Genomic DNA, 22,397 nt, shown 5'->3' on the forward strand with positions numbered 1-22,397 from the left:
ACCTATTCGTTTCACTAAAGTTCTGATTGACGTCTCAAAGCAAATTGTCATGTTTGTCTATTAAAGGAAATTGGAAGATGACATAAATCTGGAAAACTACATCCTCTAAGTAATAACAATTATGATGCTGCACCAAGATTGGGGATAATTACCAAAAAAGTCCAAAATCTATTGTATGGATGCTAATTCAATTCTAAACTTTGCAATTTGATCAATTTAGTCTTAAACCTTTTGACTATTTATCAATGAAGTCATTCCGGTTAATTTTAACCGGAAATCGTTGACATGGCAGTCCAGTCAGCGCCGGCATCCTACGTGATATGGCCGGTTGGCGTTGACGCAAACTATTTTAAGAAAAAAGAAAAACATATAAGGAAAGGAAAAAAAGAAAAAACATTAGAAAAATTGCAATAAAATTGCAAAAATCGTTCACGTTAACATTGGTAGGATAACTGGTGCTGACTAGACCACTACATTAGCGATTTTAGGTTAAAATTGGCCGGATGGACTATATTGAAATATCATTAAAGGGTTTAGGACTGTATTAGCCAAATTGAGAAGTTTATGATTGAATTGACAGCTATACAATATGCCTAGGACTTTGTGAATAATTTTCCCCTATTTAATCCCACATCTTTCAAGTCATATATGTGTACTCCTAAACTTATAACGTGAGAAAGCAGTGAACATTTTTTATTATAAAAATTAGGCTATTAACTAGCTACATCTGATATGTACATTATCAATTCGAATAAGTGATGTCTCGAACTTTTTTAATGATGTATTTTTGTTAAAACGATTAAAGAAACAGACTATTCTCAATATACACACAGTCATCTTGCTAATAGCACGAAGTATGTTTTAACAGTAATGTAGATGATTTCAGACTATACTCAATATCCCTAATTAACGAATTACTGCAATCCGAGGAACTGCTTCACCTTGGGGAGTTTGATGTCGGAGTGCTGGGATTGAACGTAACACGCCTTGGATGCCGGGTCGGAACTCATGTTGTGGTGGCATGCCCACAGGCGTCATGAGCCAAAAGGGGCTTTCTTCCTCAAGTCGTGCTTCTCTCCGGCAGCAGCGGCGGACCGCCATGAAGTGCAGACACCATGGAAGGCCATGAAGTCTTCTATGGCTAGCTGTTGAGCGACGAGCCGTAGGAGCTCTTGCGGGAGTTGCGCCCAATTCGCCTTTACTCCGCCTCCTTCATCAGTCTGCCTCCGTGTCATCAGGTTCTCCCAAGGCAAAGGAGTCTTGCTCTGATATATTCACATGTATTTACTTTCTTCTTGTTGTTAGCGTCGGTGATATTTGTCTATGTATTATTTGGGGTTGTCATACATTATTGAGCATGGAAAATACCAAATAAAGATATTTATCTAGTTGTATGGCGTGGAATTTTTAAACTCATAACTGTACACACCTATAATAGAAAATTTTGAAAAGAAGACTTTTTAGTGTTTTTTTTTCGCAAAATTAATTTTGTTTTTATTTTAGTGTATCTGGATTTCCTTATCTTTTTTTTTGGTGTAAAATGTAAGTATTATAAAGCTGATGAAGAACAGCAGCTTAGGGGCATTCCCCAGCATTATAATAGAGCTAATAGTTCAAAAAGATGGAGGTAGGAAGCCTCCATATAGTAGTCAAAATAACATTTGTCTAGGAAGGTCTAATTTTTTGGAAGAGCGAAGCTCCACCTCTTATATTTTTACCCACGTTAGCTAGAATAATATGAATGTCAGATGACTTGTTTTGAACTCGCCGACGGTTGCGCTCCGTCCAAATGCCATATATGGTTGCTAGAAAGGACACCTTGAGGAGTTTTACTGCTAAGTTTTTGCCTTTTGTTGCTGTTGACACCTATTTTTACCCATTTTGCCAAATCGGTACTTAATTTGTAAATGGGCCAAATTAGTGCAAAAGAGAGATAAAATTTTAAGAAATTAAAATTATAAAAAAAATTATTAAAAAAAAAAGGGGGAGCCGGGCCAGTTCGACCCAGCCCGACCAGATTAAGCCCTTTTTCTTTTTCCAATTAGGCCCAAGTCCTCCTCTTCCTTTCTTTTCTGGGCCCGGCATTTGTCCTTAACCCATCTTCCTTTTCAGCCCAGCCCCCTACTTTTCTTTCCCTCTTCCTCACACTTGTTCACGAAAGCGACAGAGAAGACAAAAAGAAAAAGGGGGAAAAGAAGCAGAAAGGGGGGACGCGCAGCAGGGAGGCGGTCGGCGCGGACCAGCAGGGGGCCGTCGTCGCGCGTCGAGGGGGCCAGAGATCAGGCGGCCAGTGATCCCGAAAGGGGGGTCGCGATCCGGGATAAAAGGGAGCAAAGGGGGGAGAGAACGAGGGGCGTCCGAGAGAGTTGAAGAGAAGAGGAACGGGGAGTGATCAGAGAGAAGAAGGGAAAAAAAGGAGAGAGTTTCAGGAGAGAAAGGGGAGATCGAGAGAAAGTTGAGGCGAACCGGAGAGGTCCGAGCTTCGTCCGCTCGCCAGAGGACCGCATGAACCGTCGCCGAGACCCCCCCAGCCGTCGTGCCTCTCTCCGGTCGGCCGCGAACCAGGTGGGTACTAGCTGAGGTCCCCTGTTTTTGCTTCCCCTTCTCCCGCCTCTCGGGTGCCGGGCACACCGAGCCTATTCGGTGGTCGCCCGACCCTGTCGACCGAGGCAAACATTTTTTTTTTGACACCTAGTGAGGATGGTATGGATGTTATACGTCGAAAATCAACCGTGAACTTAGTCAAAATCGGAGCTGTGACCCCATTTTTTAAACGTCCCCCACATGTTCGACAAAATGCCAAAATGGGGGTCTAAATGATTTTTTGTGGAATCGGTACTTAGAGCTTGGTTTTTGATGCTTGATTATTGCCTATGTGCGCTGAATAGTGACTAATCTCGTGTTTTTCTTTCGATTTTTCGGCACATTTCATTGTTTCTCAACATCGGCCATGGACATGAAGACTCAAGAACAATAAAAAACTGAAGCGTGAAAAAATCTAAAGAAGAGGAGAGATGAGGCCAAGGCTCTCTGTTCATTCAGAATTTTCAAATCTTTAAAAATAGGCAATACATGACAGAAACACAAATAAAAAATAGGACCATAACCACCCATGATCTGCATAAACCAATTACTCCACTAACTCCTAAAGACTAGGACAACTAACTCCTAAAGACTAGGACATCTAAGAAACAAATCATTAGCTAAACGTGCAGAAAATAACTATTATTTTAACAATCCCTCCCTTAAACTGATGTTTGCTAACATTCAGTTTAAAGCCTTGACTGTTTTCAGCGTGCAGACACCTAGTAACCTTCTGAGCTTCACAAACGACTCCATCTTGAGGGCCTTGGTGAATATATCAGCAACCTGATCTTCACTCCTGCAGTAGATTAGATCAATTGTTCCATCATTGCTAAGATCTCTCAAGAAATAAAACTTCACATCAATGTGCTTGCTTCTTCCATGTAGCATAGGATTCTTGGCGAGTTTGATTGCTGAGCTGTTGTCACAGAAAATTTTAGTAGCTCCTGGTTGCTTGAATTGCAACTCCTCAAGAATTCTCCTTAGCCAAATAGCTTGACAAGCACAAGTTGTAGTAGCAACAAATTCGGCTTCTGTACTTGACAAGGTGACAATTGGTTGCTTCTTGGATGACCACGAAATAGCACCTGTCCCAAACATAAAAGCATAACCCGAAGTGCTCCTCCTATCATTTTGATCTCCTGCATAATCACTGTCAGTAAACCCCAACAAATTGGACTTTTCACCCTTCTTGTAAAATAGCCCAAAGTCTCTAGTTCCTTGCAAGTAACGAAGGATTCTCTTGGCAGCCAACAAATGCATTTCTGTAGGATTCTCCATATATCTACTGATTAAACTCACAGAATACATTATGTCCGGTCTTGTTGCAGTTAGATACATCAAACTGCCCACAATTTGTTTGTAAAGTGTGCTGTCAACCTTCTTCCCTTCATGATCTTTGTGTAGCTTTAAGCCAAACTCAACCGGAGTGTTTACCGGATTACAATCCTTCATCTGAAACCTGTCCAAAATTTCTCCCTCATATTTCTTTTGAGAAATGACAATCCCATCACTCGATTGTACCACTTCTATGCCAAGAAAGTAATGCATCATACCAAGATAAGACATTTCAAACTCATCCATCATAGACTTCTTGAATTCTTTAAACATGGCATCACAATTTCCAGTAAATATAAGATCATCAACATACAAGCACACAATGAGCATTTTCCCTTTATCTCCAATCTTAACAAAAAGTGTATGCTCATAAGGACATTTCGAAAAACCACCTTTAAGAAAATAAGTCTCAATGCGATTATACCAAGCCCGTGGGGCTTGTTTTAGCCCATAAAGGGCTTTCTTCAATTTGTAAACTTTATGCTCATTTCCAATCTTGACATAACCAGGGGGTTGTTCGACAAATACCTGTTCCTCCAAGTACCCATGCAAGAATGCCGATTTGACATCTAGCTGGAAAATAGGCCAAGAATTCTGCGCCGCCAATGCAACCACCAATCTGATTGTGTCATGTCTTGCAACTGGAGAAAAAACTTCAGTATAGTCAATCCCGTATTGCTGCTTGTTTCCCTTGGCTACCAAGCGTGCCTTGTACTTGTCAACTTCACCATTTTCTTTCAACTTTGTTTTAAAGACCCACTTTACACCAATGGTTTTGTGTCCATTCGGAAGATCGGATAGCTCCCAAGTATCATTTCTTTCAATGGCATCAATTTCATCATCCATCGCTTTTCGCCATTTTTCTTCTTTGACAGCACTCTCAAAAGTTGTAGGGTCACAGTCTGAAAAGAAAGCAAAGTGAATAATTGGATCTTCAATTCCAGTTACCTCATAATCTTCCATCCAAGCAGGCTTTCTTCTAACACGGCGAAGAGATTGAGCTTCTTCTTCATTGACTTCAGCAACTGTTGGTGAAGTTTCAGCACTGTAGAAGTTGTGTTTGATGAATTTTCGGGCATACAAGGTGCTGAAATTTGCTCCTGTTCAACATCATTGTCATAAAGGACTTGGGTAGGCTGCTGCCTATTCCATTCCCAAATGTTCTCTTCATAAAAAACAACATCCCTACTGATCACAATCTTCTTTGTCAGTGGATTGAATAATTTATATGCTTTGGATGCCTCACTTACACCAAGAAAGACACATTTTTCAGCCTTGTCATCAAGTTTCTTCCTTTTCTCATCCGGGACATGGGCATACGCGATGCATCCAAAGATTCTGAAGTGATCCACGGTTGGTCTTCTCCCACTCCAAGCCTCTTCTGGTGTCATATTTTGAACAGCAAAAGTTGGACTTCTGTTCAAAACATGAATGCTCCAGTTTACTACTTCCGGCCAAAAAGTCTTTGGAACTCTTCCTCTTGCTAACAAGCTTCTCACCATGTTGAGAATGGTTCTATTTTTTCTCTCAGATACACCGTTTTGTTGTGGTGTATATGCAGCTGTAAGCTCTTTACGAATGCCATGCTCTGCACAAAAAATTTCAAATTCTTTTGAGCAGTATTCACCACCACAATCTGTTCGAAGGGTTTTAATGGTTTTGCCTGCTTCATTTTCAACATGAGCTTTGAAGCTTTTAAATGTAGAGAAAGCTTCTGATTTTTCCTGTAAAAAATAAACCCAAGTTTTTCTGGAAAAATCATCAATGAAGGTAATTAAGTATCTTTTACCTCCATTAGAAGATGGGTTTATTGGACCACAAATGTCCGAGTGCACCAGCTGCAAAACTTCCTTTGCTCTCCATGACTTCCCTTTGGGAAATTCAGAACGATGCTGTTTGCTAACAACACATTCTTCACAAACTTGGGAAGGAGTAGTAATTTGAGGAAGACCTGTCACCATGTTTTTCTGTTGGAGGGTCTTCAATCCACCAAAACTCAAGTGGCCATAGCGAAAATGCCACAACCATGAGAGATCTTTCATTTCAGCCATCAAACAAGATTGAGTACTTTCAATCTTTAATGGAAACAATTTGTTTGAACTCATATGAACAACTGCAATAGCACCTCTAACAGAATCATAAATTTCACAAACACCCTTCTTAATAGTGATAACATAACCCTTTTCTTGTAACTGACCAAGCACTCAATAAGTTACTTTTCAGGTCAGGAACATACAACACATTGGAGATTGTTTCCACAAAACCATTCTTGGTTTTTATCTTAATATCACCTTTTCCCATCACTTTCACAGTAGAATGATCACCAAAACTCACAGTAGAATGATAATCTTCATTTAGGTAAGAAACAGAAGACTTACTTCCACTCATGTGATTACTGCAGCCTATATCCACATACCAAATATCTGACTCGGGTTTCTTTTCATCTTGAACAGCCATCAACAATGTTTCTGCCTCCTTTTCGACAAAATTTGAATTCTCTTGCTTTTCTTTATCATTAGGCAGCCTAGTATAACATTCAGATGCATAATGACCAAATTTATGACATCTAAAGCACTCTACCTTGGATTTGTCAAGATTCCGTCCTTTGCCTTTGCCTTGAGATTGGTCATTATTGACTTTGAAATTCCTGCTGAAATCTCTATTTCCTCGATCTCCCCTTCCTCTACCTCTACCTCTACCCCTTCCTCTGAAATTGTTGGAATGAGTACCGGTAGAAGCCTTAAACGCTTGCTCCTCTACTGCTGAACTTCTGTTCATCTTTTGTTCATGGACCAATAAGGAGCTTTGTAATTCATCAAGAGAGAGTGCATCTATGTCTTTCGACTCTTCAATTGAGCAAACAACATAATTAAACTTTGGTGTCAGGGAACGTAAAATCTTTTCCACAATGATGACGTCGTCCATCTTCTCGCCATGGAATCGCATCTTGTTGTTGATCTCCATTGTTCTGGCGCAATAGTTGGTGACAGATTCTCCATCCTTCATCGCTAGTGTCTCAAAATCCCTTCTTGAGGCTTGAAGCTGTGCACGCTTAACCCTAACAGAGCCTTGATATTTCTTCTTCATAGAATCCCAAATATCCTTGGAAGTTTCTTTGCAAAGAATAGTTTCCAAGACGGGACGATCAATAGCCCGAAAGAGATAATTTTTTGCCTTCAAGTCCTTGACTTTCTAGCTTCCGGTTACGCTTTCTAGGAATCATCAAAGCCGTACTCTTTGGTGGCTCTTGAATTCAGATTCGACGACCGGCCAATACTCCTTTGACCGTAAAAAATTCTCCATTAGCATGCTCCAATGGTCATAGTGACCATCAAAGCGTGGGATGGCTGCTTGCACAAAATTGGAATCTGTGGCCATTGGATAAATGAAAAATAGATGAAAGAAAATTGTTGCTGCCTCACGTGTGTTCACTCTCAGGGTCTCAAGGCTCTGATACCACTGAAGACTCAAGAACAATAAAAAACTGAAGCGTAAAAAAATCTAAAGAAAAGGAGAGATGAGGCCAAGGCTCTCTGTTCATTCAGAATTTTCAAGTCTTTAAAAATAGGCAATACATGACAGAAACACCACTAAAAAATAGGACCATAACCACCCATGATCTGCATAAACCAATTACTCCACTAACTCCTAAAGACTAGGACAACTAAGAAACAAATCATCAGCTAAACGTGCAGAAAATAACTATTATTTCAATAGGATGAGCGTGCGAGTTGGAGCCACTGTTGGAGTCCCACCTTGTTAGTTTCCGATGCCTTATTTTGAGAATGTATGCTTGTTTGTGTGAGTTAAATGTCTATCGGAGGAGCCAAACATGGGATGGTCGGATAGTCAATTTTGGGGTCGCCGGCGGGGAGTTCCGGTTTTTCTTCAAGTCGCCGGTGTGGTCGCTGGGCCGATGGCTAGCGATGACGGCGTAAGGCTAGCGTCCGCCGTCGGTGCTGTGGTCGGAGCCGACGGTCAGCGGTGGGTGTTCCCGGCGAAACCCCGGCGTGGCCTCGGCGAAGACGTTCTCGGTGAAGAGGGCCATTGAAGAAGAGATAAGTTCTGGGCAGAGGGCACGTGAAGGGGATGAAGAAGAGAGCAAAAAAACAAGGGAAAATTTGAATTAAGAGCCCAAGTGCGGTCAAATTCTCAAAAGAGGGCCCAAAGTGAACATAGTGTTAAATAAGGGTTTGAAGTGCTCAATCAATCTCAAATAAAGACCCGAAGTGCCCAAAAAGTCTCAAATAAGGGCCTGGGTCGCCGGCCGGCCAAAATGCCCGCCGGCCGGCAAGAATGTTACTATTCCGGCACCGGAACAGTAACTTTTTTATTTTTTTATTATTTTTTCCTTTATGTTTTTCTTTTTCTGTTTTTTTTTCTTTTCCTTTTCCTTTTCTTTTTTTTTTTCTTCTCTTCCTCCACCGGCCATAGCCAAGGCCAGCGAGGTCGCCGGCCTCAGGTGAGGCCGCCCTCGCCGGCGTCGGACGAGGGCCGCCCTCTCCTGGGCTGGGCGAGGTCGGCCTCGCCAGTTGCCGGCGAGGTCGAGCCTCGCTAGATCTGGCGAGGGCTCGGCCCTTAATTGAAATTTTTAGAAAAAAAAAAGGAAACAAAAAAAAGAAAAAAAAAGAGAAAAGAAAAGGAAAAGAGAGAAAAAAGAAAAGAGAAAAAAATATAATAAAAAATCAAAATTTGAAAAATCGGGCGGGTCGGGCAGTCGGGCGGATCGGGTCAGGGGACCCGGTCCAGAGTATTTATTTATTTATTAATAAAAATTTTCAAAAATTTAAAAATTCAAAAAATATAAAATTTCCAAAAAAATTCGAAAATATTTAAAAATCTCAAATTAATTAATTAAATTAATAAAATATTAAAAAATATTAAGAAATTCAGAAAAATCAAAACAATTAAAAAATTTAGAAAAATTCGAAAAAATTCCAAAAAAATCAGAAAATTAGGAAATGTTGAGAAATCAGTTTTGGGCTTAATTTCACTAGATTTTAGGTTAAAAAAAGTGAAAAATGAGAAAAACCCCCTAAAAAATTCTCAAAAATCGGATAAGCCATTAGGGCTTTACCTTAGGGCTTTTGATTGCATTTTCTTTTTAGAGACGATGCTAGGTCGCTGGTTGTTTGTTTTTTTCATGATTATCTGGTTGCGCACTTTTAATACATTGATTGTTATTTTCTGTTTTTAGAACGGTTAGGTGGAATCTTAGTTTTTTCGATTAGGCTGCTCGGTACGTTAGTTTGCGGAAATTCAAGTTTAGGTACCGAAAGGGCACTAGTTAAATCGCTAGTGTAATCAAGTTCCCGAATTTTAGAATCTCTGATTTTTGCGCGTATCGAGACGACACTACCGCGTCTCGATCAGGGTTTCTAGCCGACCATTGATCATGGCTAGTGGCGACTCCAATCAAATGCGTAAATAAAAGAAAAATTCTTGTCGCGCAAGGTGTGGTTTGGGAGTGCCTCGGTCTTTGGATTAATGAACTATTTGGTTTATCTTTCAAATGAATCAATCGTTGTTTACATCCATCGACAAATACCTCTTGGCCTAAACCCGATCTTTTTCGGGACGGATAGGTCGCGACAGTTGCCCTAATCATCCATTGAAGTTCCTCATTCGCCTAATCCCATGTTGTGCAAGGATGCTGCGCCAAATGATGCCTATCCACTCACATTGGAAGAATAAATGTGTTCTGTCTTCTATACTAGCCCTGCATAAGTTACATTGGATATAAACTGAAGTCATTCATTGGTCGATAATCTCTGTTGTCGGTAGTTTGTTTCTGCGAACAAGCTAGCCAATAAAATTGTGTTTGTTAATTCCACTAGTTCAAATCAGGTTATACCACTCCACAGTCGGTCCTACATGTCTGAGTTTATCATAAATTTCTTGGCAACAGTACCTTGAGCTATGGATAATCGAAGTTAGAACATGACACAATTTAAGGAGATATCGCCAATTCTAAGCCATACTACCCCTAATATTGATATGCATAATTGAAGTGCCTCTGCATTTGGTATTGTGAACCCATATATTGGGACTAACTATGCAACCTAAAGGGAAGGGGGATGAATTGGTTGCTTTGGAAGATATTATAATTTTTCGCAGAAAACAACATGTAACAAGGATATATAGGAAAACACCAAATGTATGAGAGATAAAATATCACTTGTATGCAGGAGATGATAAACAGAAGTATAAACAGCTACACACAAAGATATATAGTGGTTCGGTTTTATCCTTAAGCTTACGTCCACTCTCACCACTAATAGCCACAAGTTGGGCTGGATTGCACTAGTAATCTGCTGATTATGTTACACTTAGCAAGGACCACTCCTATCAATTCATTGATCACACTACCAGGAGATGAATGCTACTATTACTTGGTACACTTGAAACTTCAACACAATTACAATGCAGCAAGTGTTATTGACAGAACAGGAGCACTTTGCTCAGTACACAACAAGTAAGAGATTTCAAAATTCTTGTAAGCACACACTCTGACTCTAACTTGTTTGTTTCAGAGACCTTCTCTTTTATAGGCATCTTCAAACTAGTCATTGCTGATGTCCCGGAGAGGCAAAGTAGCCGTTAGAGTCGTTGGAGCTGCTGTTCTCGGAACTGACTGCCCATGCAGCCTATTTTTGAACTTCTGCAGGCTTTCTCGAAATAGCTTCTACTATATTACTGTAGCTGCAATACTGACTACCTGTCAAAGTGGCTCTATTCCTTTCTGCTCGAGCTGCTACTGTGCCAGTCTAGTCCTAACGGCTATAATAGTGACACAACGGTTATGTCAAGTATACCGTTACTAAAACATCACCAAATACAAGATCTCTTCAGCTTGAACAAGACATCGTCATTTAGCTGATCTTTGAGATCGATGGTGCTGTTTCTGTGAACTTTCCAGGAAACTCTTGTGATATTCTCTTCAATGAATAACATTATGATTTATCACTCAGTCCTTTGAATATATCTGCACTTAGACAATGTAGATATTAAACCAATCATAGTTTGGGTATCATTAAAATCATATAAAGATGTTTCTCCAACACCATATTCTCCAAAAGGAAGAGGATGGCCGATTAATGAGGTTCCATAGAATGCGGCCTAATAATAATTTGTCCCATAAGTTCAAATCGAGCAATTCTAATCCTTCTTCCCTTTTGGGTGAACAAACTACTTGCCATGCCACCTTGTGCGATCCATGATTTATTGTATTACTTGCCCATAAAAAATGACAGATCCTCAAATATCCTTAAATATTCATCAAATATCATTTTGTTACAATCTTTTGAATGACCAAGTTAAAACTTGAGATCATTATTCCTTTTTTTTGAATTGTAAGTTTAAAAAAATTTGTCAAACGATAAACTAATAAATTAAATCTTATGAACTGCTCTCTTGTTTTCTTTTTTCGAATCAATTTTAAGTTAAGTGGACTCTAGATAAAAGTGTATCATGTACCTACTTATATCTTAATAATTTATGTGGTATCACCGGGTAATCAATTACCTTTCTTTTTTTACTTTATCTAACCGAAGAATCGAGCATCTCTGTTTATAGCAAATAGAATAACAATATACAAGCCCTAAAACGTGCACGCTAAATGATTTATAGATAACATGTCGATATGTCTAGCATTACTGTCACATAATATACGGAGAAAGTATAAAAAAAGTCCTAAAACTATTACATAGTTGCCAATTTAGTCATGAACTTTTCAATTGGACAATTTAGTCCTGTATCTTTTGCATTTGTGCCAATTGAGTCCATCCGGCCAATTTTGGCTGGAAATGGCTAACATGGATCCCGGTCGGCCTATGTGGAGCGTCGCACGTCCGCCGCTGACGTGGACATTTTTAAATAATATTTTCATAATATTTTGACTTTTTTTATAATTTTTAATGGTTTTTTTTCTTTTTTACTTTTTTTTGTGGGCCGAGGGCCGGCAAGGGTTGTTGGCTCTAGGTGAGGGTTCGTGGGCCCTCGTTGTGGCTGACGAGGGTGTGGTGGCCCTCGCCCAATGCCCTCTCCGGCCACAGCGAGGGCGTTGCGGCCCTCGACCAAATGTGGCGAGGGTCGCGACGCCCTTGCTGTAGCCTGCAAGCCCCTTGCCCAGATCTGGCGAGGGCATGACGCCCTCGCCAGATTCGGGCCAGGCGAGGGCGCCGCGGCCCTTGTTGGCCTTGGGTGAGGGTCGGCCAGTGACCCTCGCCGGTCCTCAACCCGAAAAAAATAAAATAAAGAAAAGAAGTGAAAAAAGAAAAAACCATAAAAATTATAAAAAATTCAAAGTATTAATAAACTATCATTAAAAAATGTCTATGTCAGTGCCAGCTGCGCCACGTAGGATGGCCAGCATCCACTTTAGCAATTTCCGGCCAAAATTGATCAGATGGACTCAATTGGTAAAACGTGAAAATGTTTAGGACCGAATTGAAACTAATATAATAAATTTAGGACTTTTTTTGGGTACTTTTCCCCATAATATACTATTTTCGTGCTTACACGAGCCTACCAATTTTGACTACTAAGGAAAATTACGTTGGGCAAATAAAGAAAAGAATTCTATATATTTTGAAACAAAACACCATTTTGTCTTACTTTTTATGCATATATATATATATATATATATATATATATATATATATATATCAAATTTCATCCACCAACAAGCTTCACTTGCTCCACTTAAAAAACAACTATCCTTTTTCTTTTTTCGGAGGTAATTCTCAATCTATTTTTCATCCTTACATATTTATCCGCTTTTGCACAGCCCTCTAACGCGTGCTCAACACTATTTAATTAAGGGAACTTTCCCATGTGCACGATACTTTTACGGCATTAAGATATAATCGGCAGCCACGAATTTGCAAGTTGAAAGGCCGACCACAAATTTTATCTAGAGTTCATATACTATAAGCTTAATATCTTGAATTAGAAGGAGAAGCGTTTGCCTAATGAAATCCATATCTTAAATTAGAAAGAGAAATAATTTCCTACTTGTATTAGAATTAATCTATCTTACCTTGCGCTGTGGATGTCGACTTCCTAACTGAAAGGACAGTAACTTGATAAACTAAGCTTCTTCTTCTTTCTAATCAATGGCTTCTTGCTCTTTACCCAGATGAATTCCACTACTACATTCGCGGTCCCCCAATCATTTTTCATATCTAATGTACATTGCCAACCACATTGTGTACGTGTAATTTGGTCTTATTGTCAATGGAGAATCATTCTTTGTTTCTTTCCACGATTCTCGAATTTAATGATTTTTAAGTTGTGGAGATAACACTACAAAAAAATAAGGTTTTAGCCACGAATTTTGCCACGAAAAATTTGGCAAAATTCGTCGCTAAATGAATTTGCGATGAATTTTGCGACGAAAAAAATTTCGTCGCTAATTCGGCGTCGCAAAATTTAGCCACGAAAAATTTCAATTTTCGTCGCTAATTTGCCACAAAAAAATTGTCGCAAATTTTTCGTGGCAAAATTAAGCAAAATTCGTTGCAAATTATTCGTGGCAAAATTGTCGCTAATTTGCCACGAACTGTATTCGTCGCAAAATTCATCGCTAATTTGTCACGAACTATATTCGTGGCAAAATTCGTCGCTAATTTGCCCCGAAAAAACAAAAAAAAAATTCTATTTTTTTAAACAAATTTTTTTTTGCCACGAAATGTATTCGTCGCAAAATTCGTCGCTAATTTGCCTCGAAAAAGCAAAAAAAAATTTATTTTTAAAAATTTTTTTTGCCACGAACTGTATTCGTCGCAAAATTCGTCGCTAATTTGTCCTGAAAAAACAAAAAAAAATTTTTTTCAAAAAAAAATTCTATTCTCTAACTCAGAAATTAACAGGGATATAACCAAGAAACAATTTAAACTGTCTATTTCTCTGAGACAGCTAAGAAATTAACTAGCCGGTGACGGAAAGATTACGATAGCAATGTGCAAGTTTGGTATCAACGCCTAATAAGCAAATCTCCTGTAAAAACACTAAATGGGATTATCTATCGCCTATCACATATGTAATGGATTTATCTCGAGTCCTTTTTTTTTTTGCCGTGTACATCAATACTTGACTTTGGCTAAATTTCTCAGGTAACTTTAGACCTAAAAGAATCATCATGTAACTAACTGCATCCTTGTGTGTACATGCTTATTCGGGCTGCACCTATGATTTAATTCTAGGACATCTTACAAAAGGTATTTCCTTTGCATGACTTTCAAGCATCCGAAATAACTCCACAAATTCTAACAATATGTTGAAAGACCAAGCAGTTCCGAAATGAGTACCATTCGGTGACATAGATATAAACAGCAAGTACCATCTATGTTCAAGGAAATGGAGATGTAAATGTGACAAATTCGGAGGGTAATATAAAAAGTCAGTTCACATAACTATTAATTGTCAAATGCAAACAATAACAACCAATTGACTGAAGAGAACTTAATGAGATCAGAATTACAGTGTCACGAGACCTACCTAAATAACAAGCATAAGAACAAAAATAGTCACTAACATTTTCTACTTGTTGAATTCGGATCCTATATACATTCAAAAAGCAACAATCGACAAGATAATATAGGAGCATGAAACTACCTTGACTCCCCTTAATTCGAGAGATCATAATAAGATACGCCCACTTCACCTACAAGTCAAAAGACATATTTATTGGGAAGAATGAACATGGATACCAACAAGAAGCTACAACATTAAATCCTCAACTTAAGATTATTTCCAGTGATATCATGGACTATATGCAAAGTTGATATTATTCAAGTAATATCCACCATTTCTTGGAAAATAATCTCACAAACGACATTCAAGAACTGCTCAATTCGAAGACTCTGATGCTATGACATAATTGTCAAGAGGGTAAATCTCCCATTATGAAGAAAGAAAATAGTAGGGTAAACATAAACTACGTCCATCGCTAATATTACGCCATCAATACCTATATCCATATGTATCCAAAAAATTCCAACAAGAAGAGAACTACATCGAAAACAAAAAAAGCATTACGGTCCAAAGATCGCGTTTACTTTACACAAACTTACTTGGTATATCAATATGTGTCAAATACTTTCATCTAGAATATTTTAAACCGCTGCTTGCAAAGAAGAGGCTGACAACATGATCTCCGATGAGGTGCCCACAATTAGCATTACATAGCTAGCTGTAATAAGAACCAAAAGACACAACTCCACCACACAAAATGGCAATAAAAACTAGCAAATTTGAAATAATGAGGATAAGGAACTCTAGGAACAGAAAAACAGCAAGCATACTCCTCCTTAAACATTGTAGAAAAATCGTACGAAGAACCGTTCTCTAAACACAAAACTAACAAATGCTCAATCAAAACACATAGTACGCACTCGCACTACAAAATGAAAGCTTACAAGAACTACACTCCAGATGAAGGGAACAAGATACAAGACGGAAAATGCGCCACTTAAATGCGAGATCGAACATAAACAATACAACTCCTAATAAAGCCAATTCTAAGCTTGTTAAACTTCCAAAAATTATAAGCATCCATATAGCAAGCGAGAAACGTAAAGGAAAATCACTTGATAACAAACAAAATTCTAATAGTAAACCAATGAGCACCACTGATAAAATTAGTCTGCAGCTGAACTATGTATATTACCGGAAAACATTGGCAACTCATCAGCAGAAACCAAACTAAGATGCTCACAAGCCAACAGACAATTCACATACAAGAATCCGAAAACCGATACAGATCAGAACTTCATTTACCTTGTTGATGTGGGGCAAAGAAGAGTCCCTTGCTTGTCTATCTTGCCAACTCGAATCGAAACAAGTGGCATGCAAAAGCATATGGCCGGTATTCCAACTTCGAGCTCGAAATGCTGATGATTAAAAACAAAAGCAAATCCAATAAGCCAAAATCAAACAACAACTTGAACAAATTACCCAAACCTTCTCAATAACGGTCCAATCATGCAATATCTCATAAGGGACTCTGAACCATCCGTACGAAAATTAAAATTGAAAAGAGACTCCCTATCATCAGTAGCACGGTAAAGCGTTTACCCCTCACAGGCCACCAAAACGTAGCCATACATGCTACATACGCCGCGACTATCTCGAAATCAATCCTCAGGCAATGAAATAAGCAAAAAACCCTAACGCTTCGAGCCGATAGACACTTAATCCGGATCGAAACAATAAGTACTGATCGAGGTGAGCCAACAACCGATCCGCAGCCGCTGCTCGACTCACTCGACTTCAACAACGGCTTCAATCTCTCATCCGCGCGGCAGCCCCAACCACTTGCATATCGAGCACTGCGGCCACCTGCGAACCCTATCCTCCCGATCGCTCCACATGCATCAACAGATCTCCGTCGCCTCCCCGATGAAGACGTGCGTCGGCCTCTCCGCCATCCCAATCTCCTCGCTGCCCCCTCGAGACCCTCGAGCTCGGCCCGGACTCCACCGAGGACGCGTCGATCGACGACGGATCGCCGGGCTTGTCGCGGTCCGGCCGCGTCCGGCGGTTCTCGCCGTTCTTCCATCGCCGGAGCTAGCCATGGCGAATCTCGATCGCACCTCGCCGAATTTAGGCGAACCGCTGGAAGAAACTCGAGATAACGAACCGGAAAACCACGATTCCGAGCCCGAGGGCGGAAACCACCGGCGAGAGGCGAGAACAAAGGGAGAAGGGGAGGGGACTATTGTTGCCATCCATCATCGGAAGCACCGCCGAATCGATCGGGTTTGGAGTCGGGAAAACCCTAGACGCGTGCGGCGAACGCCGAGGCCGCAAGAACGGCGCCGGATTTGGGATCGGACTGCGAATTCACGACGATGAGGCATCAAATTCGCCGAAGACGCAAGCAAATTAGAGGTTGGATTTTGTAGATCGGGCGACTTGAGAGGCTTGGGGGTGTGGGAGAGGGAGGGAGAACGCGAGGGGATCCGAGAGAGAGAGAGAATCGGGGTGAGGCGGGCGGATAAAAGAATTTAGCGACGAACTTCGTGTTCGTTGCAAAATTCGCCACGGAATAAAATTCGTGGCTAAATCCGTAGCTAATTAGCCACGGATTTAGCCACGAAAATAAATTTTAACTTCACTTTTCATGATTTTTTTTATATTCGTGGCTAAATCGTAGCTAATTATCCACGAAATAAATTGTGGCAAAATTCGTGGCTAATTAGCCACGGATTTAGCCACGAAAATAAACTTTCGCTTCACTTTTCCTACTTTTTACGTTCGTGGCTAAATTAGTGGCTAATTAGCCACGAAACAAATTCGTGGCAAAATTCGTGGCTAATTTGCCACGGATTTAGCCACGAAAATAAAATTTCGCTTCACTTTTCCTACTTTTTTTACATTCGTGGCTAAATGTGGCTAATTAGCCACGAAATAAATTCGTGGCAAAATTCGTGGCTAATTAGCCACGGATTTAGCCACAAAATAAACTCTCTATTCAGTTTCGCCACTATTTTTATTTTCGTGGCTAAATCTGTGGCTAATTAGCCACGAAAAAAATTCGTGGCAAAATTGTGGCTAATTTGCCACGGATTTAGCCACGAAAATAAACTTTCGCTTCACTTTTCCTATTTTTTACATTCGTGGCTAAATCGTGGCTAATTAGCCACGAAATAAAGTCGTGGCAAAATTCGTGGCTAATTAGCCACATTTAGCCACGAAAATAAACTCTCTCTTCGGTTTCGCCACTATTTTTATTTTCGTGGCTAAATCGTGGCTAATTAGCCACGAGATAAATTCGTGGCAAAATTCGTGGCTAATTTGCCACGGATTTAGCCACGAAAATAAACTCTCTCTTCGGTTCCGCCACTATTTTTATTTTCGTGGCTAAATCGTGGCTAATTAGCCACGGATTTAGCCACAAAATAAACTTTCACTTCACTTTTCTTGCTTTTTTTACATTCGTGGCCAAATTCGTGGCTAATTAGCCACGAAATAAATTCGTGGCAAAATTCGTGGCTAATTAGCCACGGATTTAGCCACGAAAATAAACTCTCTCTTCACTTTCGCGACTATTTTTATTTTCGTGGCTAAATCCGTGGCTAATTAGCGACGAATTTGTTTTTCGTTGCTAATTCCGTCGCAAATTAGCCACGGAAAATTTTTAAATCGCAAATTCTGTTGCAAATTAGCCACGATTTTTTTTCGTCGCAAATTCTGTCGCAAATTATCTACGGAAAATTTTTCGTCGCTAATTAGCCACGAATTTAGTTTTAATCACAAATTCCGTAGCAAATTAGCCACGAATAATTTTTCGTGGCTAATTTTCGTGGCTAAATCCTCATTTTTTTGTAGTGTAATTTGTCATATCAGGAAGGTCCAACATAATCTTTCTGGAGTTTGATATACTTTAATTAAATTATGTCACGGCTTCAAAGTCCAACTTGGACTTTATATGAAACCATGTAAAGTTGGTTTGAAACATGGGGCGATTGCCTAACCCATGTTGGAGACAGCTCAAAAAGGTCTTTCTTTTCTTTTCAAAGTTTAAAGTTAGTACTCTCCGTCGTGTCGTTCGATCTTTAGTGAAATTTTGTGCTTCTCTCCTGCTGGAATAGGTAAGTCATGTCGATTGAGCCACGTAAATCCATTTATTTCCTCGTTTTATTTGTTATTGTTTTCAATCACTCGACATACTTGATGATCAGCCCATACAATTTTAGTTCCATGTATTGAGCTAAGCATTACAGCGTATAAAACAGTACAGTTCACCCCAACACAGCCACCTATGAATTCCCTCAAAATCCAACTTCATGTGGTGAACTGTCGCAACCAAATTCAATGCAAGAACAACAATCAAAAGGACCGAAATCACATGAGCAAAACGACAGTTTAAGGAACAAAAAACCTCAACGCACTTGTTGGAAATTCAACTGCAGAAAGCAAAGTGATGAAGAAATTGCAGCCATCGCCTTGGTGCAGTTCCTGTTCTTCTGTTGAAATTTCTTTCGACAATGGCAGGTAAAACACGTGCAATATCTGTTCATTATCCCATCATTCCCGCAGACTGCAAGCCCACCAGCAATGGAGGTGATGTAATACTATGTACGTCATGATATCAATGTGACAGTGACACGAGAACTAACGTACGGTCAAGTTGCTTGTTCTTAGTCTCGCCAAAATACGAGTTTCCGGTACACTTCTTGATTGACTCCTGTTCATCACGCGACTCTAAGTCAAATACAGAAATTTCTCAGAAACTTAAGATGGAAGCAGATGAGCTATTAAATTTATAGGGACCGTTCTCTTTCTTAACCAGTCTGTTCTCGTTCTCTATCATTCACTCGCTCCTTCCTTCACCACTTAGCACTCCCATTCTCTCGTTTTTGGAGCTCTCCGGATCTTGTCTCTCCCGCAGCTATGGCAGAGAAGGTGAATCCTCCTCCTCTTTCCTCTAACTCATCTCTCTTGATACACACCACTTCCATTTTTCTTCCCTTTTTCTTTTCTGTGTCGTTTTTTTTTTCTTTTATCATTCTATGATTGTGATTTTTCAGAACAATCATCTCTCCATTTGGGTTATTATTTTGTTGGGTCCATCTTGTTCATTTCTCTGTTTTGCGTCTTCCCCCTGATACTTTCTCCGCAAACGATTAGGAAAAGGAAAACCTCGAATTATTCTTCGTATTCATTTGATACACATGGCATTATTGATTTTTGCATTGTTCTTGTTTGTTGCAGGTGACCAAAATGTCGATAAAGGTGGATCTGCAGTGCTCGCGCTGCTACAGGAAGATCAAGAAAATTCTCTGTGAATTTCCCCGTGAGTCTCTCTCTCTCTCTTTGGTTTTTTTTTTTGCTTCCCCTCTTTTTAGTTTCAAATTGTTGTCATTTCTTGATTTGTAATTACTATTGCATTGGTGTTAATTTAATTCGACTGAGTTTGCTATGAATTAATTTGTGAACAAAAGAAATCCGAGACCAGACATACGATGAAAAGCAGAACGTGGTGTTGATCACCGTCGTGTGCTGCAGCCCGGAGAAGATCCGGCAAAAGATCATCTGCAAGGGTGGCGAGACGGTGCTGAGCGTTGAGATCCTGCCCGACAAGCCCAAGGAGTCCAAGAAACTAGAGGATACCAAGAAGCCCAAGGTCGTGGTGGGCTGCCCGCCAGTGCCAGTGTATCCGATGGTGGGGGTGTGTTGTTGTCCACCATGTTTTGGAGGGTATGGTGGGGGACCGTGTTATTGTGGGCGGAGGATTCCAGTGATGTGCTATGATGGATGTGGGAGACCTGCCGAAGAGTGTCAAGGTGGGAATAGAGGTTTCCATCCTGGGCAGGGGGGGCCAGTGATGTGCGACGATGGATGTGGAAGACCAGCTTGTGAGTGTCAGGGTGGGAATAGAGGTTACCGCGTGAGCCTATGTGATTACTTAAGTGAAGAAAATGCCACTGCATGCACTGTCATGTGATGGAGTTCAAAATTTCTCATGTCAATTATTAATGTAATAACTTGGTGAAAGACACGTAAGTCAATTTTTGAGGGCTATCTTGGGATCTTTATCATTGTGGGTCTCGAAAGATTGATAAGGTTGGTGGTCTAGTATGGCTGTATATGTGGTCAAATATGTTCAACACATGACTTTTCGCTTGTTGATTTCTTCATTTCAATAACATTGAGTCCATTTCATGTCTCCTCTCATCCTCTCATTCAGCACATATTCATGTTGTAAGAGTTTTTTGGGCTAAATTAATTGAGATTGTAATTTACCATTTTACGGGATTGATCTAATAAGGTAATTTTTGAAGATTCTTAATTAATCTAATATGGGGCTGGCTAGGGTAGGCCAAGAAAGCCCGGCCTATGATGAGAGGTCCTGTGGCTTAAAACTTTATAAATAGTGCTCAAGTCTCTCCTCTAGCCATGACGACAAATAACCTAACATAAGGAGTAGACACATAACGCTAATTGTGAGGGGCAGTCTCATTGAGTCAGTGATATGGAGGGTAATAGAGGAGAAGGACTTGCGCTAAGGATCATCGCTATTCCGTATCAAGAACGATGGATTCCAAAACAGATGTGCAAATCTCTTTTACTAGACTAATGTGTTCTAGATTCTAACTATGTAGAACTTGGCTGCCCTTTTTGCGGCCTATATGTAGTATCAGAGCAACCATAGACCAGATGTAGAACATACGGATTTGCCTGTTTTTTTTTTTTGTATTTTTTGTTTGATACAAATTTATTTTAATTACATAAATGTGAAGAGCTCATTGAAACGAGCATTTTGAGTGGCGGCGCGCCACCAGGGGATGCTGCGCTGCCATGCGCGGGCCTCACCCAGCGTGTTCAACACATGCGCTAGCAACCCGTGACACGGGTCGACCCGGATGGCCCGACCCGATTCGGGATCTGACCTGTTGACTAACCTGTTCATCGGTGACTTGACACGAGATCCGACCCGATCCAGGACCCGACTGGTTAACCGGTTGGACCGATCCATTGACTATTAACTAGTTGGACCGGTCAACTGGTCGGATCGGCGGTCCAAGCCGATCTAGACAGGTTGAACATGCGCCTCATGCGCCGCGCACTCAGGCGGCGCATGAGGGCGTGCCCGAGCTCCGATTGGAGCGTTCTTCATACTGCCGTGCTCGTATCGAGAGGCTCTACACTGTGTTGTATTTATTTTACATATTTGATTCTTTTAAGGATGTAAAAATGCATATAGAACCCTATATATGTGTATTTTTAGGGTATTTTTGTGTGTATTTCTCTATGGTTTCGGAAATACAGATGTAAGCTCACATGTATATCATCACATACAAAATGTGTAGAGTGTAATTCGTTGATGGCATGTATAAGGTTTAACATGTATCAATAAATGGAACAATGTAATTAGCATGACATGTGATTTTAGTGACAAATTGCCCCCGTCTTTAAGTCTAAAATCACATGTATATGGTAAATGTGAGACATAAATTTTATATCCCTAGTATGAAAGAGTTTCAAGGATTCAATTGGGTAGTGACTGTCAAAGTGGCACACTTGATTGGGTTTGAGAAATATAGGTCTCATATTGTGGTGGGATGTCTCCTGTTCTAATGCGTGATCATACTCCCAAAGGAGGTGATTGGGTATGGGTTCATAGAGGGATATATGAACAGCATATGCTTGAGAAGTGACTGATTCTAGTGGTTCAAACACCTAAAGGTGGTGAATTCACGAAGGTTGGAATATATTCTCATGGCCACATTTATATGGAGAGTATACAACTGCATGTCATATATTCTGCCCAAAAGTGTTTATATGATGATGTATGTAACTCTCAGGATGTGTGCTTATACGATTTCAAGTTATACGATACTCACATGATGCTAATTGTATACATTGCTTGTCAAATCTGTCATCTTATGTATAAACGGTAACTCCATTGTGATTAAGGTTCTTACTAGTCTAAACTTAAAAAAAAAAATGAAAAGAGAATTTTCTGT

At 40.1% G+C, this 22,397-nt stretch overlaps 1 protein-coding gene across 1 annotated transcript; it reads left to right on the forward strand.

Moving 5' to 3' along the window:
* Positions 1-19,109: 19,109 nt before the first annotated feature.
* On the forward strand, positions 19,110-20,597 carry LOC130139264 (protein PYRICULARIA ORYZAE RESISTANCE 21-like). Its single transcript, XM_056315866.1, has 3 exons — positions 19,110-19,332; positions 19,642-19,723; positions 19,872-20,597. The coding sequence occupies exons 1-3, from the start codon at positions 19,321-19,323 to the stop codon at positions 20,372-20,374; spliced, it is 597 nt and encodes a 198-aa protein (XP_056171841.1). The 5' UTR covers positions 19,110-19,320; the 3' UTR covers positions 20,375-20,597.
* Positions 20,598-22,397: the final 1,800 nt, after the last annotated feature.

This window comes from Syzygium oleosum, unplaced genomic scaffold (assembly GCF_021117445.2).
Source record: "Syzygium oleosum isolate NSW1041296 unplaced genomic scaffold, Sole_v2.1 Sole_v2.11, whole genome shotgun sequence".
Taxonomy (NCBI): domain Eukaryota; kingdom Viridiplantae; phylum Streptophyta; class Magnoliopsida; order Myrtales; family Myrtaceae; genus Syzygium; species Syzygium oleosum.